At 47.0% G+C, this 21,914-nt stretch overlaps 1 protein-coding gene across 5 annotated transcripts in view; it reads left to right on the plus strand.

Moving 5' to 3' along the window:
• The window catches only part of TTC12 (tetratricopeptide repeat domain 12), a 50,874-nt gene that overhangs the window by 1,915 nt on the left and 27,045 nt on the right, over positions 1-21,914 (plus strand). For 3 of the 5 annotated variants that reach the window (XM_032356628.1, XM_032356625.1, XM_032356626.1), the window contains exons 3-8: positions 7,239-7,402; positions 7,968-7,989; positions 8,556-8,633; positions 9,483-9,604; positions 14,086-14,145; positions 17,980-18,051. In XM_032356628.1, the coding sequence (XP_032212519.1) occupies positions 7,239-7,402; positions 7,968-7,989; positions 8,556-8,633; positions 9,483-9,604; positions 14,086-14,145; positions 17,980-18,051 (518 nt within the window). The remainder of the gene's footprint in view (positions 1-7,238; positions 7,403-7,967; positions 7,990-8,555; positions 8,634-9,482; positions 9,605-14,085; positions 14,146-17,979; positions 18,052-21,914) is intronic. The other 2 variants (XM_032356627.1, XM_032356629.1) reach the window with 2 other exon arrangements.

A 21,914-nucleotide genomic window follows, 5' to 3' on the forward strand; every position in this document is an offset into this window, starting at 1 on the left:
GTTAACATTCTGGTTGGAATTGAGGCTGACAGCTCTTCTCCATATTGTGACCCCTTCTGTATAGGATTCACGTCAAAGGAGCCTAGCTGTTCCCTTTGAGATCACTCGAACCTCATTGATCAGTGTGGAATCCCTCTTGTTTCAGGGCAGAGCCATTTCCGATTCTGAGCTGCAGAGGCAAAATCAAATGGCTTTCCCTCAGTGTCGGTCTAGTTATATGGACGGTTCATGGTTGTCACGATCCTGTCTCCCTGCCTCTAGACAGGAAGACCCCTCCTTCCCCAGGTGGGATCTCAAAGGACATCCTCTGATCCCACAAATCCCATTCAAGAGATTTAAAAGCAGCTGGTTTCCTATTCAGACTTCAGGGAGCTTGTGTGATGATGGAAACAAGCAAACCAACAATCAAACCAACCTTACATATCAGACAAATATGTTGAAAGTGCTCCTTCCAGCAGGCTATACGGGTCCAAAGAATTAAAATGGTTTCAAAACTAGTTGAGGTAATTTGATAAAAGACACAACCACCATGTGTTCTGTGTTCATCCCTGGGCCCGTCCTCCGCCCATCCCTGAACGTTGTTCTATGGACTTCTGGCCTTGGCCAGCCTGCTGCTCACCTTTCTCTTCAGGTCTAGTCCAGGCACGTGATTTTGCCTACAGCCTGTTTACTCACCAACTCCATGACCCTGTTGGCTATGCTTTCTTCTTCCCTGGGCTTCGGACTCTTTGCCAGGTATCCTATCCACTGCACCCACAGAAACTGCAAACTCCGTGTGTCCAAAAGCCTTCTGTCCTCCTCCCAAATAAAACCTGCTTCTACCTTCCCTTTCAGTCTAGTCTCGGTGGGCGGTACCACTAGTTGGAATTTACAGGTCACCTTGGACTCCTGCCAGCTCTCACCCTCCATTGAAGTGGCCAGCAAGTCTGGCTTCTTTCTCCCACCCCGTCCTCCCTGCCCCCTCCTTTTCTTCTGGTTCTCTGACCCAGACTATTTCAACAACCCCCTGATTGTTGCTCCTGCCTCCAGGCTTACACTCCCCACAGAGTAATGTATCTAAAATGCAAATCTGATCCAGACACTTCTCTGCTTGGATTCTCTCCACAGCCACAATAAACTTCAAGCTTTCCTCTGGACTTAAGTCCTCCTGTGACCTTGTCCTTACCTCTTGCCTCTCCCTAGGGCAGCAGACTGCTTCTAGTTCCGCACAGGTCCCCTGATGGTTCACGCTCTGCAGTTGCCTTTGTTGTTCCCTCTGCCTCCCCATCTTTCTTTACCTGGCTCGCTTTCATTCAGGCTCAAAGTCCCTTCGGGTGCCATTTATACTAGTACTGGCCCATAGAACTCTGTGTGGTGATGGAAATGTGCTACAGTCTACACCGTCCACTAGTACCTGCACGCAGCTATGAGCCTTTAAAAAGTGGCTGGTGCTACCCAGGAACCGAGTTTGTTTGTTTGTTTCTTTCTTTCTTTCTTTCTTTCTTTCTTTCTTTTTTAAGATTTTATTTATTTATTTGACAGAGAGAGATCACAAATAGGCAGAGAGAGAGGAGGAAGCAGGCTCCCCGCCGAGCAGAGAGCCTGATGCAGGGCTTCATCTCAGGACCTGGGATCATGACCTGAGCCTAAGGCGGAGGCTTTAACCCACTGAGCACCCACAGGCACCCCAGGAACCGAGTTTCTAATTGTATTTCATTTAGAGTTAGTTTCAATTTGTGTAGGTTCTATGCACTCATTTCCTGGGTTCTATGCACTCATTTCCTGGGTTCTTGCTATGTATCGAGCATTGCTAGGCCCTGGAGACTATAGTAAAGATAACCAAGAATTAGCTTTCTTCCTGGTGACTGCAGCCCAGTGGGGAGAAGAGATATGAAACAAATAATCTCCAGGATGATGTGTGATACAAAGAGAGATTTGCAAAACACAAGACACACTAATGCAGCTTACAAATTGTATTAGTCTGGTTGGGCAGCTGTAACAAAATGCCACTTAAGCAGTAGAAATTTCCTTTCCACAGTTGGTTCTGGAAGTGTGAGATCGAGACATGGGCAGATTTGGTTTCTCCCGAGGTCTCTCCCTTGGCTTGGAGATGACCGCCTTCTCACTGTGTCCTCACAGGGTCTTTTCTCTGTGTGCACACATCCCATGTGTCTCTTCCTCTCTTAAAATACGGACACCAGTCCATTTGGTTTAGGGCCCCATCCTGATGACCTCATTTAACCTTAATTATGTCTGCCAGGACAGTCATACTGGGGCTTGAGGGCATCAGCCTGCAAATGGGGTGGGGGTCACACTTCAGTCCTTGACAGGAATTCCTTGAAGTTTGAGTAGGAGCTGGGCACTGGGAAGAGGGCAAGAGAAGATTCAAAGTGAGGAGAAAGTAGATTGGAAAGCTGGAAGTTCAAGAACGTGGTGCTTTTTAGAACCAGGAAGCATAAAAGCTCTGTATGGCTGGAGAGTCGAGATCACGGATAGAGGGGTCCCATCTGAGTCAAGAAAGGCTGAATCAGGGAAGACCTTGGAAACCACAGTGGGAATTCACGTTTACCCTCTGAGCAGCTGGACGGTTGACTCGGCGCAGGAATGTGATCAGATTTACGCCTTAGAAAGGTCATTCTGGCCACTGTGTGTATGTGGAGACGAGGACACTGGAGGGGAGATGCTGGGATCCCCCGTCAAGGGGCTGTTCCAGCACTCCAGGGAAAAGAGGCCAGCTGGGTTTAGAGCTGTAGCAGCAGGAACGGGCACGAGTAAATGGACTCAAGATATATTTAGGATTGACTTGGCGAGCTTTTGAGTGTGAGGGCTGCAAGGGCAGAGGGAGAACGAAGACTCAAGAATGAGTCCTTAAAGTTTTGGGGTCGAATGCCCAAATTTGGCAATGGTTTGGCCATCTGCTGAGAGAGGGGGCGTTTGGGGGAGGAACAATCTGAGGGGAAAGAGGACAGGCAGGCCAGGACTGGTGAGCACAACACCACATGTAGATGTTCAGAGGACAGTTGGCTTTGCAAGTCTGAGCCTAGGAAGAGCGCAGAGCGGGGGATGTCCCTTTGGGAGGCCCCAGCTAATAAATGGTATTTAGAACCATGGGAGAGAACGGGACCACCTGGAGGAAATGGTCCAGAAAAAGTAGTGGGCTCAGGCAGAACCTTGAGGCTCACACAGTCTAGAAGGTAGGTAGGACAGGGAAAGCAGGAGCAAGCAAAGGAGACCAGAAAGCAATGGCCAGAGAGGTAGGAGGGCGACCACCAGTTTGTCCTGTGTCCTTGAGAGTCTGGTTCTTTTGTCCGTCTCTTTTTGTCTTTGTTTGTTCCTTTTGTTTCTTAAATTCCGCATGAGTGAAGTCATACGGTATTTGTCTTTCTCTGACTGGTTTCGCTTAGCGTGATACTCTCTGGTTCCATCCATGCTTTTGCAAATGGAAGATCTCATTCATTTTTGATGGCTGAGTGATATTCCATATCCGCTATTGTAAATAATACTGCAAGAAACACAAAGCTGCATGTGTCTTTTCAAATTAGTTTTTATTTTCTTTGGGGGAAATACCCAGTAGTAGTAGAATTACTGGATCCTCTGGTAATTCTAGTTTTAATTTTTTGGAAGAACCGCCACACTGTTTTTCCACAGCGGCGGTACAAGTTTGCATTCCCACCGACAGTGCCCAAGGGCTCCCTTGGTTGGAGGCAGTTTTTTAAAGTCCATGGGAGAAGGATAGGATGACTTGTTTGGGTGTGATACTGTGCTTTATAGTAAGAAATATATATGTATTCGTTGTCCCTGTGCCTGGCAAAGAGCTCCCAAAATCCTTGGAACTTCTAAGTGATCATACGGATAAAGGCATCTTTATATTCATGACAAGCCCTTTTCAATCACACCTGAGCTTATATTAATGAGAGACTTTTGGAACCTGAAGGTGGGAGCTGGTTGCCAGGGAACCAACTCTGTGATAGTCTCAACCCTCTGGGAAGGGGAGAGGGGCCGGAAGTTGAATTGATCGCCAATGGCCAACAATTATTTTTTTATCAGACCTATGTAGTGATGCTTCCCTAAAACCCCAAAAGGACCAGGATCAGAGAGCTTCCAGGTTGGTGACCGGAGATTTTGGGAGAGAGGTGCGCTCAGAGAGCCTGGAAGCTTCGCACCCCGTTCCCACATACCGTGCCCTATACATCCCTTCCATTTGGCTCTTCTGGGTTATAGCCTTTTATGATAAACTGATGAGCTAGTAAGTAAAAGATTCTGTCTGAGTCAATCCAGCAAATTAATCAAACCGGAGGAGGAGGAGGTTGTAGGACGCTCTGATCTAGCCGTGAGGTCAGAAGCATAGGCGACAACCCGGACTGGCATGTGAAGTGGGGGTGGGGACAGAGCCATTAACTTGTGGGATCTGACATTATCTCAGGTCAATGGGGTCAGAATTGAGTTGACTTGTAGGACACCCAGGGAGTGTCAGAATCGCATGGTGTTGTGGGGGGGAACTGCCTTGGAATTGGTGTCCCAATCACGCGAGGCTAACCATGGGATTGCCGGGTACTTTGGACTAGCCGGTGGAGTTAGGACGGGTTCTCCCTGGTGTCCGTCTGTCTTTGTCAGTCCTCCACATCCATCATAAAGGCCTAGAAAAGTGGGGAGTTGGGTCTGGAGTTGGAGTTTTGTCTGTCACGTGGGGTGGGAGGGCAAGGGGGTTCAGTGTGGAGACAGGATGGATCATGGGATCTAAGCTGCACGGGCAGTGACATGAAGACGGGGAAGGATAGCTTTAAAGACTGTTCTGTGGTCCCAGGGTAGCGGAAATGTACCCCTTTGTCTCCACACGAGATTGGAAGCTCTTAAAAAATAAGTATCTTTCTTAGTCATCCTTGTTATCTGTAGCATTCTGTGTAATATCTAACTCATAATAAGCTCTCCATAAATTGTTGTTGGATTAAATAAGTAGCTTGACACTGCTTTGAAGGCCAGAGTAAAATTCTCCTGCATCTTCTTCCAGGCAAAACAAATCCTGTTTTTAATTTTTTTTTCTCATTGGTTCTAATTGCTTTAATTTTTGCTTTCCATTCAGAACCTTCTTTAAGAATAGGGAAGAGAGGGGTGCCTGGGTGGCTCAGTCGGTTGAGTGTCTGCCTTTGGCTGGGGTCATGATCCCAAAGTCCCAGGATCGACTCCCATGTTGGTCTCCCTGCTCAGCAGGGAGTCTGCTTCTCCCTCTGCCCCTCACCCCACTCTCATGCTCTCTCTCTCAAATAAATAAATAAAATCTTTAAAAAAAAAAAAAAAAAAGAAAAGAATAAGGAAGAGATAACCTAAGGAATGGGAAAACTATTTGCAAACCATGTATCTGATAAAGGGTTAATATCCAAACTATATGAGGAACCCATACAGCCCAATACAAAGAAACAAAACAAAACAAAAATCTGATTACCTGATTTAAAATGGGCAAAGGAGGAGAGCCTGGGTGGCTCAGTGAGGTAAGGCCTCTGCCTTCGGCTCGGGTCGTGGTCCTTGGGTCCTGGGATCGAGCCCGGAGTCAGGCTCTCTGCTCAGCGGGGAGCCCGCTTCCCTCTCTCTCTCTGCCTGCGTCTCTGCCTACTTGTCATCTCTCTCTCTCTGTCAAATTAAAAAAAAAAAAAAAAAAGTAAAAAATTTTAAAAAATGGGCAAAGGACCCAAACAGACAGATCTCCAAAGAAAATAATATGAAAATCCCATAGTACATGAAAAGACGCTCAGCATCACTAGTCATTAGGGAAATGCAAATTAAAACCCCACTGAGACATCACGGGTGCCTTTCAGCCTGGCCATCACCAGAAAGACAAGAGACAGCAATGCTCGCGAGGGTGTGGAGAAAAGTACACAGTGGGGGGAATGCAAATGGGTGCAGCCACTGTGGAAAACCATGTGGAGATTCCTCAAAAAAATCAAAAATAGAGCTACCTTACAATCCCGTGATTCCACTTTTCAAAATATACCCAAGGAATTGGAAACTCTATCTGGATAAGGATCTCCGCAGCCCCAGGATCATAGCAGCATCATTTACAGTAGCCGAGACCTGGAAACCTACGTGTCCATCTATGAATGAGCACGAAATGAAGTCGTGGTGCAGGTACACAACGGGATATCATTCATTCATTCATAAAAAGTGGGGAAACCCTACCATTTGTGACAACATGGATGGACCTTGAAAGCACCGCGCTAAGTGAAATAAGTCAGAGGAGACAAATACTTATCTCACTTATACGTGAAATCTAAACAAACTCATAAGGAGATCAGACTGGTGCGGTTACCAGAGGCTGCAGGGGGAATGGGAGGGAGGTGGTCAGAAGGCACAGAGGTGGTTCGAAGTCAGTCCCGGGGATGTGTTGCACAACCCCGTGATTACAGCTGATGCTCCTGTAAGACAGACTGGAAAGTTGTCAAGAAAGTAAATCCTGAGAATTCTCATCGAGAGGTGAAAACTTTTTCCCCCTTTTTTTTTTCCTTTTAATCCTATCTATAAGAAAAGATGGATATTAGCTGAACCTATTGTAATCATTTCACAACGCACGTAAATCAGACCACCATGCGGTACGCCCAAAACTTACCCAGTGATGTGCATCAGTTACGTCTCGGTGAAACTGGAGGGAAAACAAAGAAATGGGGAGATGTTGGTCAAAGCGTACCAACTTCAGTTATAAAATGATTAAGTCCAGGGGATCTATTGTACAACATGGCAACTGTAGTTAATACGGTATTTTATACTGGGGCACCCAGGTGGCGCGTTCAGCTAAGCGTCCCGTGCTTGGTTGTGTGTCAAGGCCGTGTTCTCAGGGTCCTGAGATAGAACCCTGCATCGGGCTCCAAGCTCAGTGGGGAGTCTGCTGAAAATTCTCTCTCTCCTTCTCCCCCTGTACTCGCTCACTCTCTAAAATAAATAAATCTTTAAAAAACACTGTACTTTATACTTGAAAGTAAGAGAAAAGATCTTAAATATTCTCAGCACACACATAAATACTGTAATTACATGAGTAGATGGATGTGTTAAGTAACCTTATTGTGGGATCACTTCACAACAGATGCGTGAATCAAATGATCACAGTTGTGTACCTTCGACTTACATGATGTTGTGTGTCCCTCATATCCCAACAAAGCCAGAGAAACAAACGTTCTTCCCCGTGAATGTTCTACACCCTCCTTTCTAGTGAACAAAGCCTTTTCCTTTTGAAAACCTCATTTAAATGATTTCACCTCTGATTTCTCCTCCAGCCAGTTTAATCCAAGAGATGAATTCTGATGACCCTCTTGTACAGCAGAAAGCTATCCTGGAGACAGAAAAGAGACTACTGTTTACAGAGGAAGTCCAAGAGGAGGACGGGTGCCGGACCACTCTGAACAAGACCACGATCAGTCCTCTGCAAGCTCCTCTGGAGGTCTCTTTTTCTATTATGAAGTTACATAAGCAGATACACAGAAGAGGTCTGCCTTGAAGCAGAGGAAGCCACAGTTTAATCTCAGACTCTCTGGGGAGGCTGAATAATCTTTTGTTTTTTTAGATTCACTAGATTTATTTTCCACAAGGAAGTATAAACTCTCATTTTTTTTTCTTTTGTCTTTCTGAGTCATCTTTAAACAATGGGTTTATTTTAATGAAAATTTACCCTCCCCACCCCCTGAGTTTGTGACCAATATTTCAGCTGTACTGTAAAGGTAATATGTTCTGCCTCAGATTTCCAACTCCTACAGCCCTAGCGGCAGCGGGGGTGGGGGGAGGTCCCTTGACCTGCTCACCCGGTAACAACTGTACCCATAATCCTATCTCCTGATTTAAAGCAAGCCCTATGAATTTGGGGCCCTTTAGTATTGATGGTTAGAGGAAATAACCCTACTCCCCACTTGTAATGGATCTGCATTTTGGGACTGTAGACTTACAAATCAGAGAGGGGTTTTTGAAATTTGTTTTTTTGTTTTGTCTTCATGATAACCGGTGCCCTGCAGAATGCAGATGGGATAAGCTCAGGTAAGGACAGCATCTCTCTTCCTAATGTGTATTATTCATTTAGGGTCAGTGTTTATTGCTTGTAGCTTCCAGACCCTTAAATTATAGCCTCTGGGTTTACAAAGAACGGCTCGGCCAATTCTCTTACTAGTCAGAGGGGACAGCACTCAGAGGCTTTTCTGTATTTTGTCCCGGCCAGTCTTTTGTAAACTGAATTCAGTTATTCTCTATCACCCAATTTACTCTTAGCTGCTCTAAGGATGTAGGTAGCTTCTCTGTTGCCCAGCTCAGCAGCTCATTATGCTAAATGGAACAAAAAATTCTGCCTTTAAAGAAAAACTCTTTTAAAAGACATAATTCAAATTTGAAGCACAGACATAGCCATCATGTATAATAATACATCACACAGATTACCATTTAATGTCAAATTAAGAAAATGTCATTTAGTTGCTTCAGCATGTGTGTGTGTGTCTACATATATATGCATGAGCTGTGTGGCTCCAAAGCTTTCTTCTGAATTTGAGCTAAAGAACTGATTATAGTATTTGGATTTTTCTCTTTAATACGTGAAATTACTCTGCTGTCAGAAGCCTTTTTGGCATCTATGGAGTTGGATGCAAGAGAACGTGCCAGGAGAAGAAGGGAAAACAAAGTCTTAGCAGATGGTAACTGTCAGTCTTCACTTTTCAAGAACGGGGATGATTCGTGCTAGAAAGATCATGAGTGTGCCTGCTGATCTTTGAGGACAGCGAGATTCCCAGTGAGGGGGTTCGTAACGGGCCAGAGGCAGTGGAACCCGGCCAGGCAGAAACGAGTGGTGTCTGTCCCTGTCTCTGCCGCAACAGGCAGGGAGTGGGACCGAGCCCTCGTCAGCCGCCCCCACCAGACCTCTTTCCAAAGCATCTGGATGGACTTAGCAGAGCAGACCAAGCGTCAGGAGTGGTCCTGGGACAGTAGGGAGGGACAGAAGGGGGAGGTACCCTGGGCTGACCTGAGGAACAGATGAAAAAGTGAAAACGGAAAATGAAACAGGAAAACAAAGGTGTGAGAAGGGAAAGGAGAGATGGAGGGAGGGGGAGACAGCGGTTGTGTGTGGCGGGGGCGGCGCGGGTGCAGCATGTCTCCGGCCCTTGTGCACCCCCCAGCGGTGTGCGTGCTGCAGGTCAGAACACGTCCACGTGTGCTAGCAAGTGACTTGTCAGGCCCTGTTTATGAGACATTCAGTGTGTAGACTTGGTCTTTGTGGCCCGCTTGGAGAGATTCCGAGTTTTATGCCAGAAACATTTGCTTTTTCTGAGAAGCTCCTTGGGCAACTTGGGACGGGTGTGAGGAAAAAGAGCCCTTAGGAAGTCTGATCGTGAAATGTCTGCGGAGAAGCAAGTGACAGACAGGTCTCCTTTGGACTGATGGAAGCTATGTCCTCCAAAGTAGAATTGCGAAGTCAGAGGAATAAAGTAGGCGAGAATTTTCCAGTGAGTGGGGAGACCTCACCTGTGCGACTTCTGTTCCCCCAGCCCTAAAAGAAAAGGGGAATGAAGCCTTCGCCAGAGGGGACTATGAAGCAGCCATCGTGTGCTACAGTGAGGGTCTGGACAAGCTGAAGGACATGAAGGTGCTCTACACCAACAGGGCCCAGGTCAGTGAGCCAACACTGTGTCCGTGCTGTTTTCTCAGGGGACAGTAGCCACGGAACTTGTGAGAGCAAACATGAGACTGATGGTAGCCGTGGTGTGCCTGTCAGTGTTTAGCTGCCGACTGTGGTTGGGGGCTAGTGGGAGTCGATCTGTAGGGACCATTTGCCACTGTCCGTGGTGTCAGCGCTCTCGCCACGGTCCAGTTTCAAGCCACCAACTTGCAGTGGTGGGAGGAGGACTTGGGAAGAGCTGCACACAACCAGCCCTGTACGTGGTCTGAGTCAGCTCGCACACATCACTGAGGGCAAAGCGTGAAGGAAACCACCTCTGAGAACTGCTCCTGCTGTCGCTGGGTTTGGCCAGACCCCATTGCTGGTAGGCTGAACTCCGCAGGCTCACTTTCTTACTCGTTGTATCGGTCCCTGTAGAAGTAAGATTCCGTGCCCCAGGTCGGCCGGACAGCTGATGGGCTTAGATCCAGTTTCTCAGAAATGCTGAGTTTCCGAACTCCCTCATCTCTCCATTTTATATCACAGAGGAGCTCAATTTCTTGGAACACCAGGTCAAAACCATCACGCAGTTGTTTATAATCTCCTAGTTAATGAAGGGACGAGGTCGATAGTTCTCAGGTGCAACAAAACATCACGTATGGCCTTATCGTTAAAAGCCCTTGAGCCTGTGTGTGGCCAAGCTCCCTGTTGCTTAGACCTGGAAAAGTGGCAGCTCCTTGGGCATGATTATCTGATGGTCAGAAGATGTCAGCAGGACCTGTGCAAGCTGCACTTGACACCGTGTCATTGACGGGAGGAGCCCTCATCAGCACCAATTTCTGTAACTTGGGATCAAGGATGTCCTGCTGTGGGAGTTTGAGGAAGAATGTCGAAAGCAAGAAACTGGACGTTTGGAGGCCAAAAAGTCCAGGGAGTGATGGTGATTTAATGATAAATAAATCCAAGCACAGAGTAACCTCAACAGTTCAGCGGTTTGGGTAAATCAGACTAGAGTTGAGCGCCACTTACTTGGCCCTGTTTCTGGAGAAAAATCTAGTGGAGTTAAGAAATTGGTAAATCAAATGTCCAGAGGTTGGCCTAGCAGTGTACATGTCATCACCCTAATGAGATTCTAAACTTTTCCATTTACTTCCCCTCCCCATGCTTTATTTATAATAGATGTTTAATAAATTCTTGTTAAGTTACATAACACTGGAGGAACAATAAGTCTATTTAAGGGAATTAAGTTTCTTTTGACACTTTGAAAGAAGCGTTCAAATGCAAGAAATTAACATAATAATAATAATACCTTTTTACTTTTTACCAGATTTGGTCTCCAAAACATTTACCTATTGATGCTTTTCCAGTCTTGTTACTTTGAAGTTATTTGAAAGTAGTAAAACTGACTTGCTTTTAAAATGTTATGTAATTCAGACTTCTATCTAATTCAGATGGCCCGTACCCCAACCCATCTAAATTAGTTACATTTTTACTGTACTCAAGTTTCAGCAGCACTTTGATTAGGTTCTGGAGAATCACATTAAGAATGGGTGTGGAGGGGCGCCTGGGTGGCTCAGTGGGTTAAAGCCTCTGCCTTCCGCTCAGGTCATGATCCCAGGGTCCTGGGATCGAGCCCCGCATCCGGCTCTTTGCTCATCAGGGAGCCTGCTTCCTCCTCTCTCTCTCTCTGCCTGTCTCTCTGCCTACTTGTGATCTCTGTCGGTCAAATAAATAAATAAAATCTTTAAAAAAAAAAAAAAAAAAAAAGAATGGGTGTGGATAGGGACACCTGAATGGCTCAGTCGGTTAAGCATCTGCCTTTGGTTTAGGTTGTGATCCCAGAGTCCTGGGATCGAGTCCCACACGAGGCTTGTTGCTCAGCAGGATGCCTGCTTCTCCCTCTGCCTGCTACTCCACCTGCTTGTGCTCTCTCTCTCTGACACATAAATAAAATAAAATCTTAAAAAAAAAAAAAAGAAAGAAAGGAACGGGTGTGGATAAAAATAAGCTAAATGTAGTGAAAAGCTTTGGGAGAGTAATTCTTCCCAGCTTTCCCGAAGAGAAAGCTTATTCAGAGACAAATAAATACAAAATGTGCTGCCTGGTGTTACGAACCACCAAATCACCATTGACTATTTTTAAAATGCCTCCCCTGTTTGCATGCAGCATTAGAAAACACTTAATAAGGACCCTGTGAATTGAGTGTTGCTACTTGCTAGAGGAAAAAAACTACCCTTTCATCGCTCTGTTTTTCTCCTGGGGTTAATGTTATGATCAATAGATTGCCGGTGTAATTTAGAAAAATCAGGCATTTAATTGCCATTTGGAAAAGTAGTTCTTTTAAACATGTGGAAAAGCAGAAGAGAACAGGGAATTTATAGGGTGTTGAATCCAAGCCTTAAAAAAAGAAAAAGGAAAAAAGAAAAGAATAAGTAAAGGCTGTGTAGAGAAACTGTTGAAGCCCATGTATGCATTTTCAGTCTGTATGTCTCCTGAATAACAATGTCACGAAATTGTGGCTCCGTTTGCCTAAAAGGATGCTAGTCTCCTCCTCACATCCTCTGACTTTCAAATGAAACCCCAAGCCCTGAGGGAAAGGATGGTGCTTTATGGACCAGACAGTTCAAAACTTCGTCTTCTTCAATTAGTACAGAACCTGAGTTAATGAAAGCACCACAGGGCAGCTTTCCTTTCTTGGAAGAACTTGGACTTGGTTAGCCCACTAGTGCCAGCTCCCTCCTCGGTTGGGATGAATGCTTACATCCCTCATGAGTCACCACACTGACCCTGTGATTGGCTTGATCATGTAAATATCTCTGCAGAGTTACAGATAAGAATGTCACCCTGCCCTGGGACAGTTTTGCTCAGGGGCAAACCTACACATGAATCAGCTCTAGGTGGGGTGACTGATGAGGACTCTGGGAAAACCTCTTATCCTCCAGATGCCTCGTTTTCCTTTTTTACACCAGGAGTGATCATTGCCGCTTCCCGAGTACTTTCCAACAGAAGAGTGCTTAAAGCCTGTTTAGTTCAACTTGATACGTTATTCACCGCCTATTGTGACGAGTCATTCATTCGGAAGTGGAGTAGCCAGTGCGTTTGCTGGGACACAGCCCTCCCTTACTTTCTGTGCCACGAGGCGTTCAGTGTAGATTGGGTGGGTCCCAGCATCCGGAGTCAAGTCTTGATTTTCAAGATGTCCACCCACTCTAGGGGATCCCAAAAAAGGTCCCCAGAGCTTTTGGCACCAATGGATCGTAGTGATGGTCTGACTCTTAAATGTCAGCCCATCACCCACTTTGCTTTCTTCTTGCTGTGCTTATGAGGAAGGAAGCAGAACTTTATCTTTTTTGAGTAACCACTTTATTGAGATGCAATTGACATAACATGCATTTCGCCCATTTAAATATACAATTCATTTTTTTTTTTTAGTATATTCACAGAGCTGTGCAACCGTTGCCATAACCGGTTCTAAAACATTTTCACGATCCCAAAAAGAAACCTCATACCCTTTAAGTGGTGCCCCCTTCCCCCAGTCCTCCGTCCACCCCTACCCTCAGTCTTAGGCAACCACGAATCGACTTTCTGTCTCCATACATTTGCCTGTCCGGGACATTTCATATAAATGAAGTCATGCGGAATTTTTCCTTTTGTGTCTGGCTTCTTTCTTGCAACATGCTTCCCAGGCTCACCCATGTTGTAGGGTTTACCCGTGCTTCGTTCCTTTTTATGACCAACTAATACACCACTGCAGGATGGACCCTGTCTTATTCATCCATTCATCAGTTGATGGACGTTTGAACTGTTTCTGTTTTTGGCTTTTGTGAATAATGCTGCTGTGAGCATTTGCCCAGAAGTTTTTATGTGCGCGTATGTGTGCCCCGAGGAGTGGCTGGATCGTAGGGCTGCTCTGTGTTTAACCCTTTCAAGAACCGCCAGACTGTCTACCACAGTGGCCACACCACTCTACGCTCCCCCCAGCTGTGTCTGCGGGTTCGGATTTTTCAGCACTCTCTCCAACGCTTACTGTCATCTTTTTGATTCCCTTTGTCATTTGATTTCCTTCTGTAACATCCGCAGTGGGATAGACCCTAGAAGCCAGCTCTTCCTTTGTAGAGGGATTTAATGTGCTAGGTATTTTCTTTGGCCTTTCCAGATCCTTCTGTGCCCTGGGGGACTGACCTCCTTGGACCTGTCCCCTGACTTCCCGGCTCCCTCACTTGCGTTTGGACTCAGCCAGTGAGATCAGAAGGAAGGAAGAAAGTGAGAGTGAGGGTACTCATTCTCCCACCTGCAACTCTCCTAAAGGCCCCAGCTCCCGCTCGGCAGTGCCGTTCACAAAGCTGTCCTCTCCCGTTAGTCTGTGGCTCGTCCTGCCCCTTTAGGTCTGGCAGCAGTACCGGCTGTCCACGGTCGCCAGCCCTGGGCTTCGGTAACCTTCCCGCAGGTTGCCGCAGAATTACATATAAATATAGCCCTTTGTGTCATTACAGGCTTATCTAAAACTCGGGGACTACCAGAAGGCAGTCGTGGATTGTGAGTGGGCTCTGAAGGTAAGAAGGGATCCTCTTCCACGGGACGGAGTTGGGCTCGCCGGGGGTCTGGGTCCTGAAGTGAATGCGGGAGAGTGGCCAGTGGTTTGTGGCAGGCCGGGGTCTGAGCTCTGCTGTCCGGCCCCGACCTTCCTTATCTCTAGTGGGGGCCCGTGGCGTAGCTGTGAAGGTCACAGCGACCGAGCTCATAGTGAGGACTGCGGAGAAGTAGCTGTTCGTGCTGCATTTTCAGGGTTTGCACTGCAAGGGCTCATCGTTCACAGCATTCTGGCCACCCCTCCTTCCTTATTACCTCCTGAGAGGGTGAGCAAGGGAAACTGGGCTGAACTGGAAACTCACCTTTACTAACAATGGTCTATAAAAAATCCCAAAACGGACATATGGGGTGCGTGATTTCTTTATCCCTTAGGAGACACAGAATGTCCACAAATCTCGTCTCATCACATCGTTACATTCTTAAGCTACAACAACTGCCCCAGCCCATGAGATCGGGCTCTTCACAGCCCCAGCATAGGCCCCCACCTGCTTTGTCACTTGCTGTGATCTGCTGTGTTCTCTACCACCATTCTGTAAGAGAAGAGAGAGGCAAGGGCGTTTTCCCACGATTACAGTGCAAGCCACGGTTTGCTGCATGCTGGCCACAAGCCTTACGACATGCTATCTGTTCTCTTCAGTACCACAATTATCCTTGTTTTTCTGGCAAGGAAACCGAGCCTCAGAGATTAAGTAAGCTGTGCAGAATCATGTAGCTAACGTTGGTCGAAACGTAAGCCAGTGCTCTACATTGCCTGCCCTGTACAGCTTCTCCACTGGATCCTGAAAGCCCCACAGCCCTGCGTGTGGACCTTGTTCCTTCTGTGGGAGAAACCAGAGCTCCTGGTGCGGCGTCCAGGAGTATCTGTTCTGATCTGAAAAGGACCAAGAGGAGGTCACGCTGTTTCATGCGGATTAGGATAACCCGCTGGCCTAGTCCCGGTTGTTAAATGAAGCACAATATAATAATTAACGACACCAAAGCAAAGCAGGCCCAACAAAGCTGATGTTCAAGAACTCTGACACTTGGCAGCCAGTCTTGTGAGATGCCGGTGAGGCTCCCTGTCGAAGAGGCTTGGGTAACGAGTTGGAGCCATAGGGGAAAATGCAGAAGGAGCTCTCGACACTAGCAATGGTTGGCTCTGTGTCAAAGCCGTGATGTAGAAGTTTCACTCTTTTTAAAAGTAATACATCAATAACGCACGTCAATGTATTCGTTATTAATAGTCTTCGTACTTTCATGCCAATTTAATATTTTTGACACTTTTGAATGCGTGGAGACAAGCTCACGCTATGGTATTTCAAGACTGATGCTCCTCGTCAGGGAAGATAAGGCAGCGAAGCTGGCTTCAGTTAGGATCAGAATCTTCCTTTGTGGGCAGAGCTGTCTCTGCACAACATAATCCATCTTTCTCTGAAAACAGGACTCCTTTTAAGGGGGTCTGGGGTTCACCTGAGAAAGCCCTTGTGAGTGTTGACCCGAGGAGACAGGTCGGGCAGTGAGACATCCATCCAGGCCCCCTGCGTCAGCATCCGAGGGGGGCCAAGTCCCAGCGATGCCCCCTCACTGTGACGCACAGTGGCTTGGACAGGGCTCTGAGACCACCGGCTTGTGCTGCCCCCAGCGTAACCCGATGCTCTGCCCACGAAGGACCAGTGGGCGTTTGACTTTCATGGGCCTCTGCTCTGGCCTTTCCTTTCCCTTGGCCCATTCCCTTCTTGCCCTCTTGACCTCATCGTTTGCGGATTCTCCAGGGCTCACTCCCCGGCTCCCTGCCTGCCTTCTCTCTGCAGCTTCTCCCTCGGAGCTCTCGTCTCCTCTCCGGGGTCCAGCCGGCCCTCAGACCCCCTTCCCTGTCTCCACCTCCCGGGGCCCCAGGGGTGCACATCAGCTGCCTCCCGCAGGCCCCCATTTGACTGTCTGGGCCCACTGGAACCACGCTGCGTCTCCCTCCTCCCCTCCACCGTCCCTGCCCCCTGCCCTGACTTAACCTCTTTCTGTTAATGACACACGTTGTCTTCCGGTACCGGACCCAAACCTGTGACCTGACATCCTCCTCCCCGTGGTCCTCCTTTAGCGACTGTCTGAGACCCAGCTCTGGCACCCGCGCTCGCCTCGCCCCGCCACCACCCTGAGGCTCGCCCCTCATTCTGTGCGACTGCTTCGCTTCCCTCACTTGTCCCCCTGCCTCTCCCGCCTGCAGTCCGCTCTGCACGCTGCCTTCAGAGCAACTTTCCTGTGCGCCCTGCTGTTCACCGCCCTCCCCCAGGCTGGCATCCAGGGCCTCCGTGGGGAACAACTGTCCGGCTCACCCCTTCCAGCCGGACCCACCCCTACCCCGATGCTTGCCGTCGGCCTGGCCAGAAGCCCCCGGTCCTCCCCCATCCCCCGGCCTTGCTCTGCCCATGCTCCCTCCCTCCTTCTCTCTTCACCACTTCATAGCCGGGAAGACCCAGCTCACATGCCTCATCTGCCCGCCCTTTGTGAAGCCATGCTGCCTCACCATGGATTTCCCTCTCCTCAACTTCTAGAGCACTTTTCTGAGGAACAGTTGCTGTAGTTCGAGGCCTCTGGGACCTGGAGTCAGATGGCCAGATTTTAAACCCCAGCTCTGCCGCTCCAGCCTCTAGCTCCCTCACCTGTACGATGGGGATAATAATCGCGTGGACTCCACAGAGCTGTTAGAAGGCGAATCGGAGATAACCCGTACGAACCGCCTGGCAAGGACTGGATGATGCGGTCCTCTTGTCATCACTGCCTTTCCCTTGGCAGCACGTCAGGAAAAGATGCTCACGAGGATGCACCTGCGAAGGCCTCTCCACATACAACAGTCCCCTCTGCCTCTTCCGTCACCGCCTGTCATTTCTTTCGGTCGTCCCCTTTGCTCTGAAATGGACGGCTGCTCTTCAGGCCCATGTCCCACTTCTGGGGAGAAGCCAGCCAGGAATTCACCCAGGAGTGTTCAGAATCTTCAACTTGCACTCTAGGCCCCAGGGAGGGTATCCTTGGCACGATGCCTCACACATAAAAGGGTTTGACTAATTAACTGGATGTTAGAAGTTGTAGTTGGCATCTTTGTTCCAAGTCAGTCCATCTCTCCAGAGTTGTAATAATTAGGGGTAGGCAGGTGCAGGGGCCCCTGTGCAAAGGCCGTGGCCTCACATAAGTTCCGATCCTGCCTTCTGATGGGGGCTTCCCTCCTGATCAAGTGACAAGAACATAAGTTCTCGGGATATGCACGCGGTTTTTTTCAGGGGAGGAACTTGCCAGGCCCACTAAGACGTCACGGTCACCTCAGCTGTTGACCCAGAGTAGACATCGTCTCTTCTAATAAACCAGCGGTCCTCAAGCCTGCCTGCATGCCTGCCTCTCCTGGGGGGCTTACAAAATTATTGCTGCCTGGGCCCTACCCCAGAAGATAATTTTTAACAGGCACGGGGTTCAGCATGGCCTCGCGGGTTCTGATAAGCATCCCCAGTGATTCTAATGTTTGGGTGAGGTCAAGAGCTCTTCTAAAGTAAGGGTTTCTGGTTTGTCTCCTGATTGAGTCTCATTAAATGGAAGTGAAGACCGGCAAGGATTGCTAATTAATTTGATACAGAGCTTGCTTGTGCATCCAGGCTCCTCACAGTCTTCAATTAGTTTGGCCACAGAGGTACAGAGAAGTTCTCACTGTCAAACCTAATAGCTGTCCTGACAACCCGCGTTCTGCCTTCTCTCTACTTAGCTGGGCAGTTAGGGGAGTGGCTCATGACTTCAGACCTTCTGAAACATCTGATCAGTCATTCTCTTTCATGCAGTGTGATGAAAAATGCACAAAAGCCTATTTCCACATGGGAAAAGCCCACCTGGCCCTGAAGAACTACAGTGTGGTAAGTGCTGAGAGGAGCGAACACGCGATCACAGAGCAAGGCCTCAGATCTCCTCAGAGAAGAACCACGTTCCTCCAAAGTGAATTAGATACTAGGCCACCTTCTAGGATTTTCTGAGGTGGCTCTTACAGTCTCTGAGTTGGGAAGGACGTTGGGTGTCCTCCAGGACAGCCCCACCTGCCCAAGAATCCCTTCTGCAGTGTCTCGGACCAGTGTTCTGTCGGCCCCGGGAGGAGCGTCTCTGGAGAGACTAACACAAAATTCACTCCTAATCTCATCACCCCAGAGTAACCGTGTAGCTGTATTTACGCACTAAGCTGTTCTATATTGTTAACAGCAGCTTTGTTAAGATCCCCGATTCACACACCAAACAGTTCATCTGCGGGAAATACACAGTTCAGTGGGTTTTCCTGTATTCAGAGACGTGCAGCCCTCACCGCACTCAGCTTTAGAACATTTTTGTCCCCCAAAAAGCCCTATTCCCACTGGTAGTACTCCCCTTCTTTCCACCCCCCCTCAACCCGGGCATCGGCTAATCAACCTCTGTGTGTTCTAGACTCTTCTTATAAGTAGAATTATACGACATGCTGTCTTTTGTGGCTCTCTCTTTCACTTAGTGTAATGTTTTAGGGGTCGTCCATATTGTAGCGTCTAACAGTACCTTGTTCCTTTTATTGCTGGGTAATATTCCATTGTATCGATAATCTACATTTTATTTAACCCTTCCTCGGTTGGCGAACATGAGGGCTATTATGAATATCCACGTACAAGGTTTTGTGTGGAGATATGTGCACAGTCCACCTGAGGATGTACGAGGGACTGCTGAGGCCTATGGTAATCGTGTGTTTAACCTTCGGAGGACCTGCCAGAGGGTTTCCCCAAGTGGCTGCACCATTTTCATGCCCATCAGCCGTACGTGCTTTCAGTTTCTCGACATCCTGAGCGATACTCTTATCTCTTCTTGATTACAGCCATCCTAGTGCGTGTGAAGCTTAACTCCTTGTTTGGATTTGCATTTCCTTGATGGCTAATTATGTGGAGTCTGTTTTCTTGTGGCTTGTTGGCCCTTTGTATATCCTCTTTGGAGAAAGGTCTCTTCAGATCCTTTGCCTATTTTTTAGGTTATTTGCATTTTTATATTTTATTTTTATTCGGTTATTTGCATTTTTATATTAAGTGAACAGTACTTTATATGTTTTGGATGCAGGCCCCTTATTCGACAAGTGATTTTCAAATATTTTCTTTCACTCTCTATGTTGTCCTTTCACTTTCTTGACTGTGTCCTTTGTAACACAAAAAAAATTGTTTAATTTTGATGAAGGCTAAATTATTTATTTTTTTCCTTTGATTGCTTATATTTTTGGTGTCATATCTAAGAAATCATTGTCTAATCCAAGATTTACTTCTGTGTTTGATTCTCTGTATGGCTTTAGCTCTTATATTTAGATCTCTGAACCACTTTGAGTTAATTTTTATGGTGTGAGAAAGGGCTGTAATTTCATTCTTTTGTATGTGGATATTCAGTGTGCCCAGCACCGTTTGTTAAAATGACTGTTCTGTCTCCCATTGAATAATTTTGGCACCTTTGTCAAAAATCAGTTGATCATAAATGCATGTGTTTATTCCTGGACTCTCAGTTTTATTCCATTGATTGATATGTCTGTTCTTATGCCTATCCCACATTGTCCTGAGTCCAATAGCTTTGTAGTAAATTTTGAAATGAGGAAGTAAAATGTGAGTCTTCTAACTTTGCTCTACCTTTTCAAGATTGTTTTAGTTATCCTAGGTCCCTTGAATTACCATACAAATTTTAGGATCAGCTTGTCAATTTCTGCAAAGAAGCCAGATGGAATTTCAATGGGGATTTCATTAAATCTGTAGGTCAATTTAGGGAGTATTGCCATCTTAATAATATTAAGCTTTCTAATCCATGAACATGGAATATCTTTCCACTGATAAGACACTATTTTTTTAATTGCCTCCTATTATACATTCAAAGATTATTTTTTGGTGGATTTAAATCTAAAAGTAATACAGGCCTATTGTACTAAGGTCAAATAGTAGAACCCTCCCCTCTCCACCAAATTCTATCCACTTATTCATTCATTCAGGTAACTAATTCACTCAGCAAATATGTATACATACTTTCTACATTTCTGGCACTGCCCTAGACATTAAGAGTACTGTAGCAAACCAGGCAAAATCCTTGACTTAATGGAAGTTACATTCTGGAGTAGCAGTGGCTGGGAACAGGAACCACATAAGTAGGTGTGTAGTATGTTGGTTCGTGAAAAGTGTTATTGAGAAAATGAAATCAGGAAGCAGCAAAGGTGAGGTCAGTTTTATATAGAGCTGTCAGGGAAGGCCTCCCTGCAGGAAGGGAGGGAGTGAGGTGAGCAAGTCACGTAGGAGTGGTCCAGTCAGAGGGTCAGCTAGAGCAGAGTGACAGGCGGTGAGGTCAGGCAGACGATGGCAGTACGGGAGGGGACTGATTCCCTGCAGCCTCACAGGCTTTGCAAGTACTTTGGCTTTTACTCTGAGTGAGCTGGGAGCTATTGGAGAGTTTTGAGTGAGGGAATGAAATGATGTGACTCATATTTTCAAGGTCACATTGATGTGACTCATATTTTCACTGCTGCATTGAGAATATATCTTGACATAGTAGGCAAAGAACAGAGAACTAGTTAGAAGGCTATTACAATAGACTTTCCAAGTGAGGTGTAATGATGGCTTGAACCAGTTTGGTGTTGAGAGAGGTGGTGGGAAATGTTGGGATTCCAGATATATACCAACAGGGAAGCCAACAGGAGTTGCTGGTGGACTAGATCTGGGGTTCCAAAGAAGTTGCATACAGGTTCACTGCCCTCATCCTTTTGGGCTACCCTAAGAACTACCAGACACCAGGTGGCTTAAATAGCAAACATTTTAATTCTCACAGTTCAGGAGGTTGGAAAGTCCAAGATGAAGACACCAGCAGGCTGGTGTGTGTTGAGAACCGCTTCCTGTTCATACACAGCCAGAAGGCTAAAGAGAGGTCCCTGGGGTCTCTTTGATAAGGACACAAGTCTCACTCAAGAGAACTGCACCCCAATGACCTAATCACCTCCCAGAAGCCCCACCTCCAAGAACGTCACATTGGGGTTAGGTTTCAACATAGAAGTTTGGGGGGGACACAGTCTATAGCAGTTACCGTGTTTGCTCTGCGTACCTCTGTCCCGTGACACCAGTCTGTTTTATGTCATGTTTTCTCTTCCATTCATTTCTTAATCCTGATCTTCTGGATGAGCCTGGAGCTTTCAAGACAGCTCAGAGCCCATTTTCTTCTGTGCTTGTTTTTCTCAGTGACTGGGCAGAATTCTTCATACCCCTGAGACAGTACAGCCCAAAACCTACTAACATGCCCTATGAGCTGCAGTCTTCCCTTTTTTTCCCAGAAACTTTCCAGCAGTCTCCTCAGGGAGAGGCCCTCACTCTTAGGTTTTCTTGCAAGTCTTACATGGCCAGTGAGTGGACCCCTTAGGGACTCTCTTTGCAGCCCTGTGTGTATAAGTAGACACTTCTCTTTTCCTGTTCCCAAAAGTCTCTGTCAACAGTGTCTCCATCTTCATTTCTCTCCCTGCTCCTTGTGGGCATATCTGACAAGTAGCCTCCTGTCCTCTCTCGGTGCGAGCAAAATTTCTAAATTTTGCAATCACCTTAGGATTATTCCTCTACCAGCCAGGCACAATCCATGAAATTCGGGACTGAATATTTTTCCATCACAGCTGGACCTGACAACACTATTTTTTTTTTTTTTTTTTTTTTACCAAGTCCTGCAAGAACGCCTCTTGCCCCACAGAACCAGAGAAGCTTAGACAAAATGC

This window comes from Mustela erminea, chromosome 9, assembly GCF_009829155.1.
Source record: "Mustela erminea isolate mMusErm1 chromosome 9, mMusErm1.Pri, whole genome shotgun sequence".
Taxonomy (NCBI): Eukaryota; Metazoa; Chordata; class Mammalia; order Carnivora; family Mustelidae; genus Mustela; species Mustela erminea.